This window comes from Octodon degus, unplaced genomic scaffold (genome assembly GCF_000260255.1).
Source record: "Octodon degus isolate 3935 unplaced genomic scaffold, OctDeg1.0 scaffold00419, whole genome shotgun sequence".
NCBI lineage: Eukaryota > Metazoa > Chordata > Mammalia > Rodentia > Octodontidae > Octodon > Octodon degus.
Window position 1 is genome coordinate 138607 of NW_004524995.1, and position 18008 is coordinate 156614.

At 37.6% G+C, this 18008-nt stretch overlaps 1 protein-coding gene and 1 non-coding gene across 2 annotated transcripts; both read right to left on the reverse strand.

Annotated features, from left to right (window-relative positions):
- Window positions 1-4400: 4400 nt before the first annotated feature.
- On the reverse strand, window positions 4401-4508 carry LOC111814680. The gene has a single exon (XR_002819598.1). It is a non-coding gene; the product is annotated as a U6 spliceosomal RNA (small nuclear RNA).
- Window positions 4509-7071: 2563 nt separating this feature from the next.
- LOC101584664 (integral membrane protein 2A-like) lies at window positions 7072-16380 on the reverse strand. Its single transcript, XM_004648491.2, has 6 exons — window positions 15972-16380; window positions 10085-10216; window positions 9414-9611; window positions 8903-9013; window positions 7428-7578; window positions 7072-7278 (listed from the first exon to the last, which is right to left on the reverse strand). Exons 1-6 carry the CDS (start codon window positions 16080-16082, stop codon window positions 7190-7192), a joined length of 792 nt encoding a protein of 263 aa, XP_004648548.1. The 5' UTR covers window positions 16083-16380; the 3' UTR covers window positions 7072-7189.
- Window positions 16381-18008: the final 1628 nt, after the last annotated feature.

Genomic DNA, 18008 nt, shown 5'->3' on the forward strand with positions numbered 1-18008 from the left:
GTATACTATGGTCCAGTGTTGAATTCTACCTGCACGCCTGAGTAAGTGAACTGCTCCCTTCCTGATGGATCAGCCAGTTGATTTTTCTTTACTTTACCTCTCTTTCCTTTAGTGTACCAGAAAGCTCAGTGGAACATCTAGGTACGAGATGAAATACTACAGGAGCCCATAGTGAACGGCAGACCAAATCCTTCCTCCATGATCTGTGATTAGAGGGACATGGATGTTAGACACTCTGTGCTAGAAGACTGAGCAGCCTGTGACAGCAACCGCCAGAGTGGAGGGGTAAGACGGCATCTTAGCAACCCACCTGACACTGAAACAAATGACCTGAGAAGACAAGAGAGTTGTCAGGGGAAGTGGAACACAGGATGCTGTGCAAGGGCGAGGAGGGGACAACTACACGAGAGTGGGAGCGTGTTTCTGTGAGAGTAGCATAGAAATTGGGAGAGAAATTCTGACAGAAACAGAGTAAGGAATGAGCAAGCTGTTAAGAGACATACACAAAGCAGCATCTTTGTGAATGAACGCTCTGGCACCAGCACCCCACATCTGATGGCCAAGATCAGCCCCACATTCTGTAAATACTGTACTGCAGATTCCAAAGTGTTACTCAGTAGTTTTGGGCTCTCATGGATACCAGCTGAACTGTATTTATTACTGTTTGTTTCTTCTTTCCTTGCTGGTTTGATTCATGTACTTCCCCTTTTTAAACTTTTCTATCTATATATTTGTTCCTATTTGTCTTCTTTCTCCCTTTACTCAAATATCTCTCTTGATTTAATAATATTTTTAATAATATTTTTGAGGGACTGGGGAGATGGCTCAGTGGAATAAGCACTTCCCTGGCAAGCACAAGGGCCTGAGTTCAATCCCTGGTTCCAAAAAAAAAAAAAAAAAAATCTCTCTAATCTTTCTGGTTATCTTTGATAATCTATTGCTTACTCTTTCATGTTTTCTTTTCTACCCTCCACTCTATTTTTCCCAAAGCATACATGACTGTCTTTTGTCACCTAGCCTTGCTTTTACTATATTTCTCTTCAGATATCTCTGCTTTATCCACTATCCCCCTTAAATTTCCCCACCACAGAGTAAAGACAGTGTACCAAGGGGGATACATTCTGCATTCAAGCTCCCAATTTATTTATTTATTTATTATTATTTTGAGGGGACTGGCTCAGGCTGCCTTAAGGGCAGGTCTTGTAAGGCATGTGGAACTGGGGATCAAACCATGGTTCCCCTGGGCCTGAGTTTGCCCAAGCAGACACTTGAACAACTGAGCTAACCCGCAAACCCCCCTAAGTTCCCAATTTATGATGGGTTCTGTTATGTAACTCTAGGTATTGCTCCTTTGGTTAAAGTTACCAAATTAACCGTAATTAGCTACAGTTTGTCACTTTCTAAGCTCTAGTTGATAGACCATCAGATGTGTAATCTGGAAGGGTTTATTCTTGTCCACAGTTCTTCCCTTCTCTTTCTGCTTCCTGGCTTCCATGGGTTGCGCAAGATCTGTCATCTGATTTCTCCTTTGGATATATGAACCACAGACTAGAACCATGAACCAAACAAACCTCTTTTTCTTTAAGTTTTTGGTGTCAAATATTGTGTCCAGTGATGAAAAATAGGCTGAGACAATAGTGAAAGTTGCTGCTGAGGGTCATCCAATATTCAATGAATCTGGCCCCATAGAACTTTTCACTCTTCCCCCAAGTGAAAAGTAAAATAAAATGTAAATATTTGAATGGACTCAGTACATTGAAACAGCCACAACAGAATAAACAAAGACACCTAGGAAAGAAGAGGAAAATGATGGGAAACACGTGTTTGAAATTTCTGTCTGTTGTCTGCCAAGGATTTTTTTTTTAAGTCTGATGAATAATTTTATTTATTTATTTATTTATTTATTTATTTATTTATTTTTTGCGGAACCGGGGATTGAACTCAGGCCCTTGTGCTTGCCAGGGAAGGGCTTATTCCACTGAGCGATCTCCCAGGCATGCCAAGGATTTGAATGATACAGCAAGCATCAGTTTCCCCGAATTTGTCCTGATTAAGTTCTACGGTCTAGGGCAAGTATTTTTACTTTTCACCAAAATATGGCTATATAAAACAAAAACCTGGGGTCCGGGTAGATAGCTCAGTAGAATAAGCGCTTCCCTGGCAAGCGCAAGGGCTTGAGTTCAAACCCCACAACTCTCCAGCCAGCCAAACCAGCCATGAGGGCATTCGAAAAAAAAAAAAAAAAAAAAAAAAACTTTTTAAAAATCGAATTCTCTTACTTATATGTGCCCCAGCCCATTTCTTTCACCTTCTCTAATAACCACATGCCTTCCCTTTTCAGGGACTTAGCTCCCACATACTTCAGTCAGAAATAATCTCATTTCATTTAGTTTATTTATAATAATCTTTTACATAGGATTTCATATTCTCAGGAATACCTCGTTAATAGTCCAGAATTGATCTCTGGTGTATTGTCTCTTAAACACTGCACACTTTATTCTTCATAAAAAGCAAAACAGAAAAAATGTTTTCCTCCCCAGGAGACTATATACCCAACAGAGGAGGTGTCTGTGTTTTCCTCACAGCTGTAACCATCTCCAATGGTTACATCTTCACATGTCTGAGAAATGAAAAATTACTAAGTGGATCATCATTTGTGAACTGGGGTCAATGGATGATTGTCTCATTTGCTGGTTTGGAGCAGATTTTGTGTTCTGAGGTGGAGATAATAAAAACTAATCTCGGGCCAGGGAGATGGCTCAGTAGAATAAGCACTTGGCTGGCAAGTGCAAGGACATGAGTTCAATCCCAGGTTCTGCAAAAAAAAGAAAAAAAACTAATCTCTATTACATAATTCCTGACAGAGGCAAATGTCAAGTTATTCTAGTGTCCATTTATGCTTTTGATGTTTTTCTTTTAAAGATATTCAATTGTGAAAATTGAGCAGCAGCTGCACTTGGAGGGCTGCTAACTTAATGCTATTTCATACAGTACCAATTAAGCCTGTTTCATTCAGCTGTTATTTCTAATACAATGTGACAGGGGGGCCTGCCCCTTAGCTCAGTTCTTTAAGTGGCTGCTTCAACAAAGCAGTCAGGCTCAGGTTGCTGTGGTCCCCACAACTCAAGTCAGCCAAACCTGCCCTGAAGGCACTTGGAGCAGAAAATAAAAATCCTTCTAACACAATGTGACATATAATGCATTTTACTACACGGAACACTTCAGACACTGTTCTACATTCAGGGGTTTTAGCATTATATACTTTATCTTATGTAAGTCATGGTTAAAATTGTCTATTTCATAGGGGCCAGGGAGATGGCTCAGTGGAATAAGCACTTCCCTGGCAAGCGCAAGGGCCTGAGTTTAATTCCCAGTTCCACCAAAAATAAAAAAATAAAATAAAATTGTTTATTTCCTGTGGTTTAATAGCCATTCATGTAAGAAATCTTGGGCTGGTGAGATGGCTCAGTGGTCTAAAGCACCTACTTAGAACAAGCATAGCAAAGCACAGGGACCGCGGTTCAATCCCCCAGCACCACATGCCAGCCAGCCCCGCCCCCTGGTGGGCTGAGCTGGTCACACACACACACACACACACACACACATAAATATATATATATTAAAAAAAAGAAAAAGAAATCTTTGCCCTCAATTTTTTAATTGTCTCTTAAGTTTTTTTACAAGTTTTGAAACTTTTTGCAACATATAAGCCAGTGAATCTTCTGTTATAAAATAACCATGATACATGATAAGAAATGATTTAAAAGCTGACTCATCATCTTATGACCGTTATCTGTTTCGGTTTTTTTTTGGGGGGGGCAGAACCAGAGATTGAACTCAGGCCCTTGCATTTGTGAGGGAAGCATTTATTCGACTGAGCCATCTCCCTGGCCCCAACCATCTCCCCGGCCCCTGTATCTGTTTCAACTCTGGATAATTATATTTAATCATAAAGTTTCTGGAAGATGGGTTAAATGATGAAAAAATGGGCTGCCATGAACACACCCTTTATTTTTTATTTTTATTTATTTATTTATTTTTGAGGTACTGGGGACTGAACTCAGGACCTTGTACTCGCCAGGAAAACATTTATTCTACTGATCTATCTCCCCGGGCTGATCACACCCTTTAATTTCATTTTCAAACTGGTGCTTCATTCTACTGAGATCTTGGATGTTGTCTTTTGATAAGTACATGGGTAATTGTCTATAGATAGCTGAACTGCTTCTCCCTCTAACATCACTTTGCGAGGTCTACATTCATAAATTTCCTTTGCATTTTCACTATAGCATTAAGAATTTCTTTTAAATCCATGAATCCATAGAATGGGAGACAATTAGCCATTCCTCCTATTTCCAAGTAGTTTTCAGTCGTAGAAACTCCTGGCATAAATTTTATTTAAAAATATGGAATGCGTCACGAATTTGGATGTCACCCTTGCACAGGGCCATGCTAATCTTCTCTGCATCGTCCCAATTTTATAGTCTATGTGCTGCCGAACAGAGCAAGCTCAATTGTTTTTTCAAGATTTAAATTTTTATCCAGTTTTTAAAATTTTCTGACATATTTATGCTTCTAGATGAGACTAATTTTGCCTAGTTCCGAAACCACTTCTTTTGGGATTTTAATTGGGATTAAATTAAAGATTTGATAGGGAATGAATTTATCTAATTTTCATGTTTTTGAGGCCAGGGAGATGGCTCAGGAGATTAAGCACTTGCCTGCAAGCGCAAGGTTCAGAGTTCAAACCCCAGTTCTGCCAAAAAAAATTAATCTTTTTTTCTTTTATATTCGATTCTGCATTTGTATCTCTACTAGTATTTCATGGATTCCTCCACAATGATCTTCTCAATTTTTTCTTGATGCTACTTTATGTCCTTGTTGCTATTGTATATTTTTTCTATTGTCATTACCTTTGAATTGGTTGCTATAATCAGATTTTATTTTTTTGCAGAACCAGGGATTGAACTCAGACTGAACCAGGGATTGCCTTGTGTTTGCCAGGCAAGCTCTTATTCTACTGAGCCATCTCCCCTCCTATAATCAGATTTTGATTCTATTATACTGAATCTATTCATTAGTTTTGACAGTTCTTGATTAGTCTTAATATAAGAACTCTCATAATTAACATAATTTCATCCCTCTTAATAGCGATGGTTTTTTAATATCAACTACACTGCGTTATGTGTACTATCCAGCACCTTTCCTAATGGTTCTCCTTTAGGAATGCTATTTATGATGAAACTTAAGGGAATTTATTACCTGTCCTAAATTTTCTGTGCAGTTTAAAATAGTTTTGAGTTTTACCAAGTTCTTTCTGTTCTCTTTATACAGAAACAGTTCTTGAAATTGAGTTACTGGGGCTGGAGAGATGGCTCAGTGGTCTAAAGCACCTACTTAGAACAAGCTTAGCAACGCATCAGGGACCACGGTTCAATCCCCCAGCACATGCCAGCCAGCCTCGCCCCCTGGTGGGCTGAGCTGGCCACACACACACCACTCTCTCTCTCTCTCTCTCTCAAATAAATAATAAATTAAAAAAAAGAAATTGAGTTACTGGTATTGCTTTCTAAATATTGTACTTTTATCTTTGTTCCACATTTTGATGTGTAATGTTATTTTATGAGTTTTGAAGCTAAATGCCTACTGAATTTTATTAAAATGATATTTAAGGCTATAGGTTTGACAGTATTTTTGCCTATTAAACCTGAATGATAATTATCAGAAAACATGACAATTGGCATCAGGAACAATATTTTTTTCTCAATGTAAGTGAAGGAATCTATAGTATTGTGTTGATATGAAGTTTATAATCTTAGATTAGCAAAGATAGGAACAGGCTGGGGAGCTTGCTCAGTGGTCTAAGCACCTGCCTGGCAAGCTAAGGAACTGAGTTCGATCACCAGTACCATATGCCATGCAGCAGTGCTGGCCACTGAAACTGGACATGGTGGTACAGGTCTATAATCCCAGCACTGGGGAGTTTGAGACAGGATGATCACTAGGAGTTTAAGCTGTGTAGTGAGACCCTGTACCAAATAAATAAATAAATATTTTTTTAAAAGAGAACATGAGGGGCCAGGGAGATGGTTCAGTGGAATAAGCACTTCCCTGGGAAGCACAAGGGCCTGAGTTCAATCCCCGGTTCCGCCCAAAAAAAATATGAATTCCTTAAATATCAATACATCTTACCCAAGATTATTCCATGGTGAACTGTTATAGCTCTTGATATTTTTTAAAGAAAAAAATTAAATATTTTAAACTAATATGGACCTAACAGCTCTTCATATGTAGTTAAACATATAAGATGGGACAATTATAAGATATATGCACGATAGTAATATTATATCAAAAGTGGGTAAACGGAAGAGAATTAAAATTGTTAAGTTTAGATCTGTTGCAAGGACACAGAAGCTAAGTAAGTAACAGCAATTTTCACAGTAAGTCACTTCAAGAGAAGAAAATTTAAAAATGGTTGAGTTCATTAAAATTTATTATGTTTTAAAATTCATGCAACCTAAATACTTATAGCACTCATTATCTATAGTTTGTGTCTTCCACAATACAAAGATCAGTGAGAAAGAATAACTGCATGAATGAGTAATAATTGCTCATGAAAATTTTTCACATGAAGATACATTCAACAAGAACAAAGACAAAATTTGAGTTTAGGAAAGAACAATTTTAAGAGATTTGACAGCTTTTCTATAAAAATGTCAAAATTAATTTAGATAGTTTAATTTTTCAGCATGCTCTACATAGGACTTCATGAATAGTATTTTTTTAATACTGGGCATCGAAATCAGGACCTTGCACTTGCCAGGCAGACACTTACGCTGCTTGCTGAGCTACCTCCCCAGCATGAGTAGCATTTTTAAGTAAGTATAGTTAACTGAATTGTCAGGTTGTTAGCTGATGTAGTCATACTGCTTTCAGAACTCTGAACCACATAAAATAAAAAGAAAAAAAATGATTATTCAATGTCAGGTTCAAATAACAAGCAATATAAACTAAACTAAAATTTGTCAGTTGTTTGTAGTAGTTAATTTTTGTAGCTTTCTTTTTTATTAGAAACAATAGACCACATGCATTAGTAGATATTTTGGGTATTGTATATCTCATCTTTAATACTGAAGTCATACTGTAAATCTCCAACTTCTTATCACCAAAGATACTCTCATCTGCTGTCTCATTCTTGACAGATTTTGGTCTCAACAATAAATTCATTGGGGAAGTGTCTAATCTTCCAGCACTTATCAATGGCACGCTCATTGAAACCTGGGAGGAAATGTACAAAAAAGTGGTTATTGAACTTTTGTTGTATATGAAAAAGTACATAAATTTGCTCCCCACTTTTCCTTGCACTCTTATTCTTGCGCTCTTCTATCATCCCAATAGCAAAACAAATGAAGGAATGAACTGCTTACCTAGCAAGAGGTCTCTCCGTCGAAGGCGGAAGGATTTTCTGTTTTTGCAAAGTTGATAAATAAAGGTGCCTAGATTACTAACATCACGAATTTCTTCAACAGCAACCAGGTCTTCACGAACCACAAAAGTATGAAGCAAATATTTTCCCCTCTTTAAATAAAAAAAAAAAATGGAATGAAAACTTAAAGATATGTTAAGTTGCTATCAATAAAATGTACAATTTAAAAATATATTTCACTTTAAAGAAATTTTAGATTCACAGCATGTTTATTACTTCATTTTCTTGATTGACACGTAAATATTAATGAATGTTAAACAGATGTCCACATTCATACAGTGTGGACTGATCAAGTCCAAATTCATTTGATCCACTGGCCCCTACTCCCCTTCCAACTTTCATTAATATTTATAACTATTCTGTATTAAATTGGTTGGTTTTTAACTTTCACATATAAAAGAGAACAAAAGGGGCCGGGGAGATGGCTCAGTGGAATAAGCACTTCCCTGACAAGTGCAAGGGCCTGAGTTCAATCCCTGGTTCCGCAAAAAAAAAGAACAAAAGTATCTGTCTTTCTGTCTGGCATACTTTAACATAATGTCCTCCAGTTCCTCCCATTTTGCTAGATCAAACTTTTTATTCAAAAATTATTTCATAAATCAGGATGATATGTTTACAAACATTGTACTATCTCACTAAGTATGAGAAAAATGAACAAGTAAATAAGATCTAAAATGTACAGTAAGGGGCCGGGGAGATGGCTCAGTGGAATAAGCAATTCTCTGGCAAGCGCAAGGTCCTGAGTTCAATCCCTGGTTCCACAAAAAATAAAATAAAATAAAATGTACAGTAGTTATAATGAATTGGGGAAGAAACTATTCAAAAGAAAAGACAAACTGATGAGGGAAAGTGGAAAATAAAGAAAATATAGGGCTGGAGAGATGGCTCAGTGGTCTAGAGCACCTACTTGGAACAAGCTTGGCAAGGCACAGGGACAGAGGTTTAATCCCCCAGCACCACATGCCAGCCAGCCCCGCCCCCTGGTGGGCTGAGCTGGCCACACACACACACACACACACACACACAATGAATAAATAAATAAATAAAAATTTTAAAAAAGATTCTGCTTTCTTTAAAGAAAAAAGAAAATATATATGTAACACAAAATAGTTATACAGCTAGTTTTGTCTAGTTCGTTGAAAACATTGTGTCCTTTTATTGATTGGATAAGTTATCATACCTGTATCTTGTACTATGAATAAGTACTATAAAGACAACAGTATGCAAAGTATCAACTACTAACTGTCCTACTAACCTGTTTGAAAAATCAGTTATGTTTATCTTTTTCTCTTTAAAATTAAAATACATTATTTCAAAGAAATGAGGTATTTTGGCTGAATTCATTAATTTTTCAGAATTAGGAAGCAAAATAATTTAGAAATGCTCCTAGAAAAAACTGCCCTTCAAAATACATACTGCAAGATTGCCAAAGAGCTCCACCAGATTCTTTGGGGGCATAACAATGGAGGTATTCAAGGGCATCAGATAGCAGGTCCCCAGGAACATGTCTAGGTAAGCAGTCATTCCCTGTTGAGGAAGAGGAAAACTGTGTGAAACTGGAAGTAGGGGATGGATCTTTCTCAGGAGATGGAGGAAGGGCAGGAGGGAGAAATGAGATGAAACCTAAGAATTAAGATGTGTTATATACAACTCCACACAAGGAATGTACACATTATATACTACAATCACATACTAATATATAATAATTTGGAAAAAGTGGAAAATTAAAAGAGATCAACACTGCCAATTTTCTTACTACCATTAGAATAAACAGCTATATTTTCCAAATTTAGCTAATGTGCATTCAATATAAAAATAACGAAAGGTCTTTGTCTCCTATAATGTACACATTTCAGTATAAACTTAATATTTGTCATAAACCAGAAAAAATGGAATTCTAGAGTACCTCTAAGAAGTAGAAACTCACCTTTTCAAAGTCATGAATGATTGCTGCAGGATCACTATCAGAGAAAGTAGAAACAGGAACATCAATGATGACAATGTTGTCATCCTCACGAATGTCAGCCTTCTCCGTCACAGGTAGGAAGTAAGGCTCTCCATCAGGAAAGGAATTTACAGGGTCCTCAGAATCCAAGAAGTACATCTCTCCATGGTAAATGGTGCTCTGAAAGACAAAAGCAAAAGTCCAAACCTTTGAATATCAGTACCATGGCATTTGAATAATTTCATAAACTCTATTATGAGATCTGTTGATTACAATTTTCACTACAAAGAAAAATCAATCTTATAGACTGAAACACAGTTGCAAAACTTTCCCTAAATCTGCATTTCTCTGATGACTACTTATTTATTTATTTATTTATTTATTTATTTATTTATTTATTTTTGGCAGAACCGGGGATTGAACTCAGACCCTTGCACTTGCCAGGGAAGTGCTTATTCTACTGCCATCTCCGCGGCCCCTGCAGTATTATTTAAATTGACACTAAATGTATAACAAGAACTCATTCAAAAGGCTGGGGACATAGCTCAGTGGCATAAAAGCCTGCCTGGTGAACACAAGGTCCAGAGTTCAATCCTCAGTACTGAAAAAACAAAATAACAACTCAAAAGTATAATAATTATAATTATTCTTACCTTGGGCATGAAGTATTTGTAAATGCAAGCTCCACCAACAGTAAGTCCTGACAAGATGAATGAAAGGCCTAAGAGAGTAAGCATACATCTCCCAGAGGTGCACTCCTTTCTTTGGGCAGCAGCTTGCAGTGCCTGTTTATTGAAAACAAAAGCAAAAAAACAAAACCAGATTGTACTTCTTGCCAGTACCTATTTCATAAAGGTTTTTTTTTTCCCTTGAAACCCAGGATATTTAAAGACTGCAAGTCACCCTAGTCTAAAATCATTTCAATAAAATTTCTGATATCTAACAGAAACAATATTTCTAATTATATTAACCTTCCTTTAGCATTTCCAAACTCTAATATGCATTCTTAGAATCACATTAAAGTAGGCATTCAAAACAAGTAGGCATTCATTTATATAATGTTATATTCTCTTTTTATTTCAAATACACTTAACATGATATCCGGACCAGGGAGATGGCTCAGTAGAATAAGCGCTTCTCTGGCAAGCGCAAGGGCCTGAGTTCAAGCCCTGGTTCCTCAAAAAAACATGTTATCACTGTCAGGTCCTGCCCATTAGCTCAGCTGTTTGAAGTGACCGCTTAAACAAAGCAATCAGGATGCTGTGGTTCGATCCCCAGACCCTCAAGCCTTATCAGACCTGCCCTCAAGGCATACTGAGACAGAAAAAAAAATCTGAACTTCTGGCTGTGGACATAGCTCAGTGGCATAAGCGCCTCCCTGTCAAGTGTAAGGTCCTGAGTTCAATCTGCAGTACCGCAAAAAAAAAAAGTGATATCACTGTCAATAAATTTTTAAATATAGTATTGTTGACTACCATATAGGCACAACATATTAGAGCTACAGAGCTAAAACTGTGTTTTAAAAATAATTTGAAATAATTAACTTTTAGACTTTTACAGTAATATATTCACCAACTTTTTGAAATATAATTATTCTTCATTACTATTTTTAAAAGATTTTTTAATTATTTTTTGTAAATTTGCTTGCCAAATCAAAGGATAATTAAAACATTTTGAATTACTAACTAATTTTCAAAAGGTTATTTTTTTCAAAATTAACCTTTAAAAGAAAGGAGTTCTATAAGGGGGAGTCTATACTATTTCTCCTTATTTTATTTTATTTTATTTTATTTTTATTTCTCCTTATTTTAGAAATTAAAATATTTGGGGGCCTGCCCCTTAGCTCAGTTCTTTAAGTGGCTGCTTCAACAAAGCAGTCAGGCTCAGGTTGCTGTGGTTCGATCCCCACAACACAAGCCAGCCAGTCATGCCTTGAAGGCATTCGGAAAAAAAAAAAAAAAAAAAAAAAGAAAGAAAGAAAGAAAGAAAGAAATTAAAATATTGAAGTCAGAAATGTACATCTTAATATCACCCAGTATTTTATGTCTGTGTTTTGCATGAAAGGAAGTGTTTTAGAAGATCTGGGCTAAACACTAGATTTTATTTTTGATATAATTTAATTTTCTATTTTATGGAAAAAAGTAAAAAAAAATTCATAACAAAATAGAATAACAATAGCAAACATACTGCATGTTGTTATCTTTAAAGTAGTTGCTCGGGGCTGGGAGATGGCTCAGTGGAATAAGTGCTTCCCTGGGAAGCGCTAGGGCCTGAGTTCAATCCCTGGTTCCACCAAAAAAAATAAATAAATAAAGTAGTTGCTCAAGGTATAAAATATGGGCATAAAAATGTCTCCAACAAATATTAGCACAAACCTTTTTTCATGAACTAGGAGAAACTAGTAGTATATGTGACTTGCATTTTAACTTTCCTTACTATCTTTTCTCCTTTCCCCCATCCTAGTTCCTGTTTTCTTTGAACAATTTCTTCCCATTTCACAAATATTTATTGTACATTTCAGACTTTACTCTTTCAGCTTTTCATACCAGGTCAACAATACGTTTACACAAGTAAATCTGATTTATTTCACTTATGAATATGGTCTCAAGTTGAATCCATTTACCTAGAAAAATATAGTTTATCTTTCTTTATAACTAACTGGGGGTTGGGGAGATGGCTCAGTGCAATGAGCACTTCCCTGGCAAGTGCAAGGGCCTGAGTTCAATTCCTGGTTCTGAAAAAAAATTAAACAAAAATAAATGGTATTCCATTGTATAAAAATAACACATTTTTTAAATCCGTTCCTCAGTTAATGAGCATTTGGGTTATTTTAAACATTTAAGGATTAGAAAGTATGCTTCTATAAACGTGGACACACTTATACTGTAAACACTAGATATTAAAGTACACAACTCTACACACAAAATCTTCTTGTGTAATGGTGGTTTTAAAATACTACTAAAGGGGGCCTGGCCCTAGCTCAGTTCTTTAAGTGGCTGCTTCCACCAAGCTGTCAGCCTCAGGTTGCTGTAGTTTGATCCCCACAACACTCCAGCCAGCCAAACAAGCCCTGAGGGATTCAGAGCCAAAAAAAAAAAATCCTTAAAGGGGCCAGGAAGATGGCTCAGTGGAATAAGCGCTTCCCTGGCAAGTGCAAGGGCCCGAGTTCAATCCCAGATTTCGCAAAAATAAATAAATAAATAAATAAAATAAAATACTACTAAATAATTTGCTTAGGAATTCAAATAAGGATAATCCAAAACAACAACAAAAATGTAACTGCTTAACTGTACCTCTCCCACCACAGTGATAACTGGAGGGCTTGTTTTTATGTTTGTCAATATATTCCTCACCAGCATTAATACTCAGTGGCAGACTAAGTAAATCAGCAAATGTGGACCCTGATATTCAAGGAGAAAAACCATTGAAATAAGTATGTGAATAGAACTGTTTTACTTCTTCTACAATTGACTTTCATGACAATTACTCTGTGCAATTTTGACAAACATCAAGGTGATTTGATGAAAATAATTGTATGAATTTGAAATTAAAATAGAAAAGGTATGGACAGGAGGAGATTATTATTTTCTAAAGATTGTTCTTTAAAGCTGAAAATTTGATATTGTTTCGCATCTAAGCTTATTTCAGTTAACTCCCTCCATTGATACTCAATCTTTTTTTTTTTTTTTAGGTGGAACTGGGCATTGAACTCAGGCCCTTAAAAGTGCTTATTCTACTGAACCATCTCCCCGGCCTATACTCTAAATCTTAAATTTCTTTGAGCTCCAATAATTTTGCGCTTTTAATTATTTTTATTAAAATCTAATTAAATTAGGGGCCAGTGCTTATTCTCCCTCAGTAGAATAAGCACTTGCCAAGGGCCGGAGTTCAATCCCCAGTGCCACAAAAAAAAAAAAATTGATAGAAAATTTACTTTAATCTAGAGCTGGAGGCTTATACACTGTATATTATTTATTTATTTATTGGTGGAACCAGGGATTGAACTCAGGCCCTTGCACTTGCCAGGGAAGCGCTTATTCTACTGAGCCATCTCCCTGGCCCCTTCCTACACTGTATTTTAGATAATTACCTATATTTAGAAAGTACAGCGGCGGCTTGCTCTATCACAAAATGCCTTAATTTGAAATTCTCTAAGAAGCGAATTGCTTCTTACTACTGTGACCTTGACAGAATTTACATTATGGTTTCATTTGCTTTCTAATAAAGTTATTATTAAGCAGGGCCTACGCGTGAAAGTCTCAATTTCAAAAAAAAAAATCAGTAATAGGAATAAAGGGGTTTTTTGTTTGCTTGTTTTCATTTAAATTTGGTGAAGTTCAGGTGAAGTTATTGAGGCCATCATTTATCGTAGCTCTGCGCAGTGTTTCAAAGTCATTGTACACAGCCTCCAACATAATATTCTGTTATGTTCAACCTATGATGATCTTCTGATCAATATAATCACACTGTAGTGTGTGAAGCACTTTTGTCAGTGTCCTACAGTGTTCAGCTTTGAATGCAGAAATTCCTCCCAAATACAAAAAGGAAAGATTACTGAAGTAGACATGTTTTGAGGGGGGGAGTTATTCATTTATTTATTTATTTATTTTTGCTCCAAATGCTTTCAGGGCAGGTTTGGCTGGCTTGAGTTGTGGGGATTGAAGGACAGCCAACCTGAGCCTGAATTCTGTGTTGAAGCAGCCACTTGAAGAACTGAGCTAAGGGGCAGGCCCCCTGTTTTTTTATTTTTATTCGACATTACACCCACAGGCCTGGCTGAAGTATTACTTCTATATTAACTGAATCTATCTATAGTCATGGAGAAAAAAGGGATTACTCGTTGGCTACATTTAACTGTTGTCATCTAACAGGCCTCCCAAAAATCTGGCTGTCTTTGACGAAATTAGTAGGACAGCCACATACACTACCTTCTCTAATCAAAATTTCAATAGAGCAAAGTGGTTACACTGTTGAGTTTTAAAGTGTTTAGTGCATACCCTGTCATCTTTGGGGGCTGGGGCGTTGGCTCAGTAGAATAAGCGCTTGCCTGGCAAGCTCAAGGGCCTGAGTTCAATCCCCGGTTCCGCAAGAAAAAAAAAAAAAGAAAGAAAAAAGAAAAAGTGTTTAGTGCATAAAAGCTAGGTTGATTGCAAAGTTAAATACTGAATGTTTTCTTTCTTTTTCTTTTCTTCTTTTTTTTTTTTTTTTGCGGAACCAGGGATTGAACTCAGGCCCTTATTCAAGGGCTTATTCTGCTGAGCCATCTCCCTGGCCCCTTATTGATAGTTCTGCACAAACATTTTAGTATCGCAATTAAGTACATGATCAAATTTTATTACAAGGATTCTCATTTCATTTAGTTCATTCCTTCATTAATACTCTAAATGTCTGTACTTTTCAAATCTTCATACTGAACACAGTTAAGACTTTCTGAAGAGAACAATTTAGAAGAGATCTACGAGCTTCAGAGCTTTCCAGAGTTAACAGAATCAAAAGAAAATATGGTTGTTTTTTAAAATTGTTATTTTACTGAAAATAATGAGCAGTTTGCAAATGCTGCAAACATGGTAGGCACTTAAATAAAATAAAAAATTAGACTAAGTAAATACATTTTATTATTTTCTGAGGGGTAACTTTCCCCAGTTCTTGGCAAACCGGGTAGCTGAAATTGCAATATCAGGCATGCTTCAGAATTGTATGAGTGAAGTAGTACATTGCTCAACAAGAAATAGCTAAAGGAAAAGAAATTTAAAAAGTATCCCGAAAAAAAAAGTATCCCGAAATTTATTTTTACATAATAGCGTTTGCTTACGGAAATGCCACTCTAAAAGTACTCAAGAATTTTGCAGTAGGAGGGCACGGGGAATGCTCAAAAGCTGAATTAATACCAAACAAAACTTTGACAGCTCCTCCACTTAATGCTTAACACTAATTATCAGACAAACACTTAAGTGTGAAAACGCACACCTGCCCCAATCAATATAGCGGGTAATTAAACTTGACCTTTACCCCTTCTCCACCTTCCCAAACAATGACCCTAGAAAATCTTAGATTCATCTACCCATGTGAAAGTAAGGAAAGCAAATTTAAGTCTCTTGATTCTGTTCACATCTCGTGTATGTTCAGCCAATGTATGTTCAGCTGTAGATTCCTGGAGCTCGGGACGGCACAGCGTGCCTCTGGATACCCAAGTCCTTAGCCATTCTTCAGGTAAAGATCATATCAAGTTCCAGGCGTTCTCCTCAAGATTCCTTCCAACTTCCTTCAGGAATTAGCGGTAGGAGTTGGAATTCACAGAAAATGAAGGGACGTGTATATATGCAGAGGAGGACGGGGTGTGGTAGGCAGAATGTGTCGAGAGCACACAGAACTAGGGAGACAAAGCAAACCCAAGGGACCATCTAAAGTGTGCTCAACCCTGGAGTCAAAGGCCTCTGAGCAGCCTGCTATTTGTGGCCTGCCACATGTCCCTTTTTCTCCCTTCACGCACCCCAGTTTCAAATCCTAGCAGGCAGTAAAAGGCACACTTGGGATAAATACCTTGCGGGTCAGGATCTGCGCTCTGACTGTGCGACTCAGGAGGGCCTCCACGTCTCGCTGCGCCGCCTCCTTTTGCACCCCTGTGAGTGTCTTGAAAGTGACCTTCACCATGGTGTACCTTCTGGCTATGCAGTAAGCGTGGCTGGATTCAGTGTTCCAGGCTGCAGGTTGTAGGTGACCACACTTGCCCAAACACTCCCTAGATTCTCACCAGTCTGCCTAATGCGACTGTAAACACAGGTCTGGAGCTACTTATAGAGCACTCCCAAGCTTGGTGGGAGACTGTGGTGGGAGGGCCTAGGGAGGTGCTGGCAGGGGAGGGGCCCTCCAGTTCCTCTGCGGAAGGGCTGTGGGAAGGTAAATTGGCAGTGAAGAAGAGGAGGGGAAGTGGAGTCCTTGGCCCCTGGGGCTAAATGTTTCTCCCCAGCACCCCAGGCACTCTTCCACCTAGCTCTGCGCCCTCAGATAAGAACAAGCCGGAAAGGAAGCCTGTGGTGTATGATCTTTTTCTGCCTTCACCCAGATCACAATAGCTCTTGCCTCTTACTCTGTTTTCCCAAACTTGTGCTTGGTCCCCTGCAGGGCCCAGATCCTAATTTAGCGCCAACCCCCAAATCCTTAGCTCTGCGTCCACAACCACCTGGGCCCCGAAAGCATCTTTCTGTCAGTGTCCTGAACCTTTATAATAATACTTTCTCTTTAAAGAGAACCTAGAAAATGATTTATGGTTACTTGGCTTATTCTTGCAAGAAAAGTTAATTTTTCCTTATTGCATTTGTAAAATTTTAATTTTCCAGCCCAAACCAATGTTAAATCAGAAAGAGGAGGGGCCGGGGAGATGCGAATAAGCGCTTCCCTGGCAAGCGCAAGGGCCAGAGTTCAATCCCCGGTTCCACAAAAAGAAAAAGAAAAAAAAAAAAAAAGAGGAGGCTCCATCTCCTCAACTTGCAAAAGGGACGTGAGATTACAGAAGGTGGAAATCTCAAAATGAAGCAATAAAGTAATACAGATTCTTGCCCTTTACCGGTCAGGGAAACTCGAGGAATGTCTTTGCCAACTGCCTGTTTCTTTTAAGCTACTATGAAGCCCATAGGGAAAAACAAAGGTGTGTGTGTGTGTGTGTGTGTGTGTGTGTGTGTGTGTGTGGTATGCATGCATGAGTATGTGTACCTATTTATTTAGGATGGCGGGGGATGCAAATTTTAATCTGAGGTTAACGAAGCTCTGGGGTGGAAAACAAAACAAAAGCAATTCCAGAACCTCAAAATGGCAGAGTAAAAAATCATTGGAAAATTTACATGCACATCTAGGGTAAACTAGATATTTTTCTGCAGTTAGTCCTTCCAGATTAATGATACTGATAGAGAACCTCATGGCGTGAAATTTAGGCTGTAGAGGTTGGTGATTGTGTGTTGTCATACAAAGTTTATAAATAGTCCTGCTGAAGAAGACAGAGAGGGTTGTGTGAAGACAATACTAGAAAAAAAAAAACTTCCAACAAAACAAAACAGAATTTTCAAGAGAATTCCCCACCTACTTATCTACTTAGCTAAAAAGGCTTGACTATGGCAGAAATGCCTATTCGTTTGCACAGGAAATTCCAACTTGATTTCCTTAACTCTGAAACCTTTTCCTGTCTCTCCTGTGGGAGGCGTGTGAACGCTGCCTTAATTATCTTGGATAGGGCACAGATGGGAAGGTGGATAGAGGTGAACCACGCTGATCATGTGCTTACACAGAACCAGAACCTTATAAAGTAGATTATTTGAGTTTGTTTAGAAACATTAGCATTGCATGTTCCTTCACTTATTCTTGCTTAAGTCTGACTACTATAAATTCATATTTGGGAGCGAGGGAGATAGCTCAGTAGAAGAAGCGCTTGCCTGGCAAGCGCAAAGGACTGAGTTCAATCCCCAGTTCCACAAAAAAAAAGCCAAAAAAAATTTCATATTTGTCAGGCAAACTTCAGTGTAGGTAGAAGGAATCTCATGTTCCTAGCATGCTTTTTTTTTCCTACAAAAAAGGAACTTAGTAGTA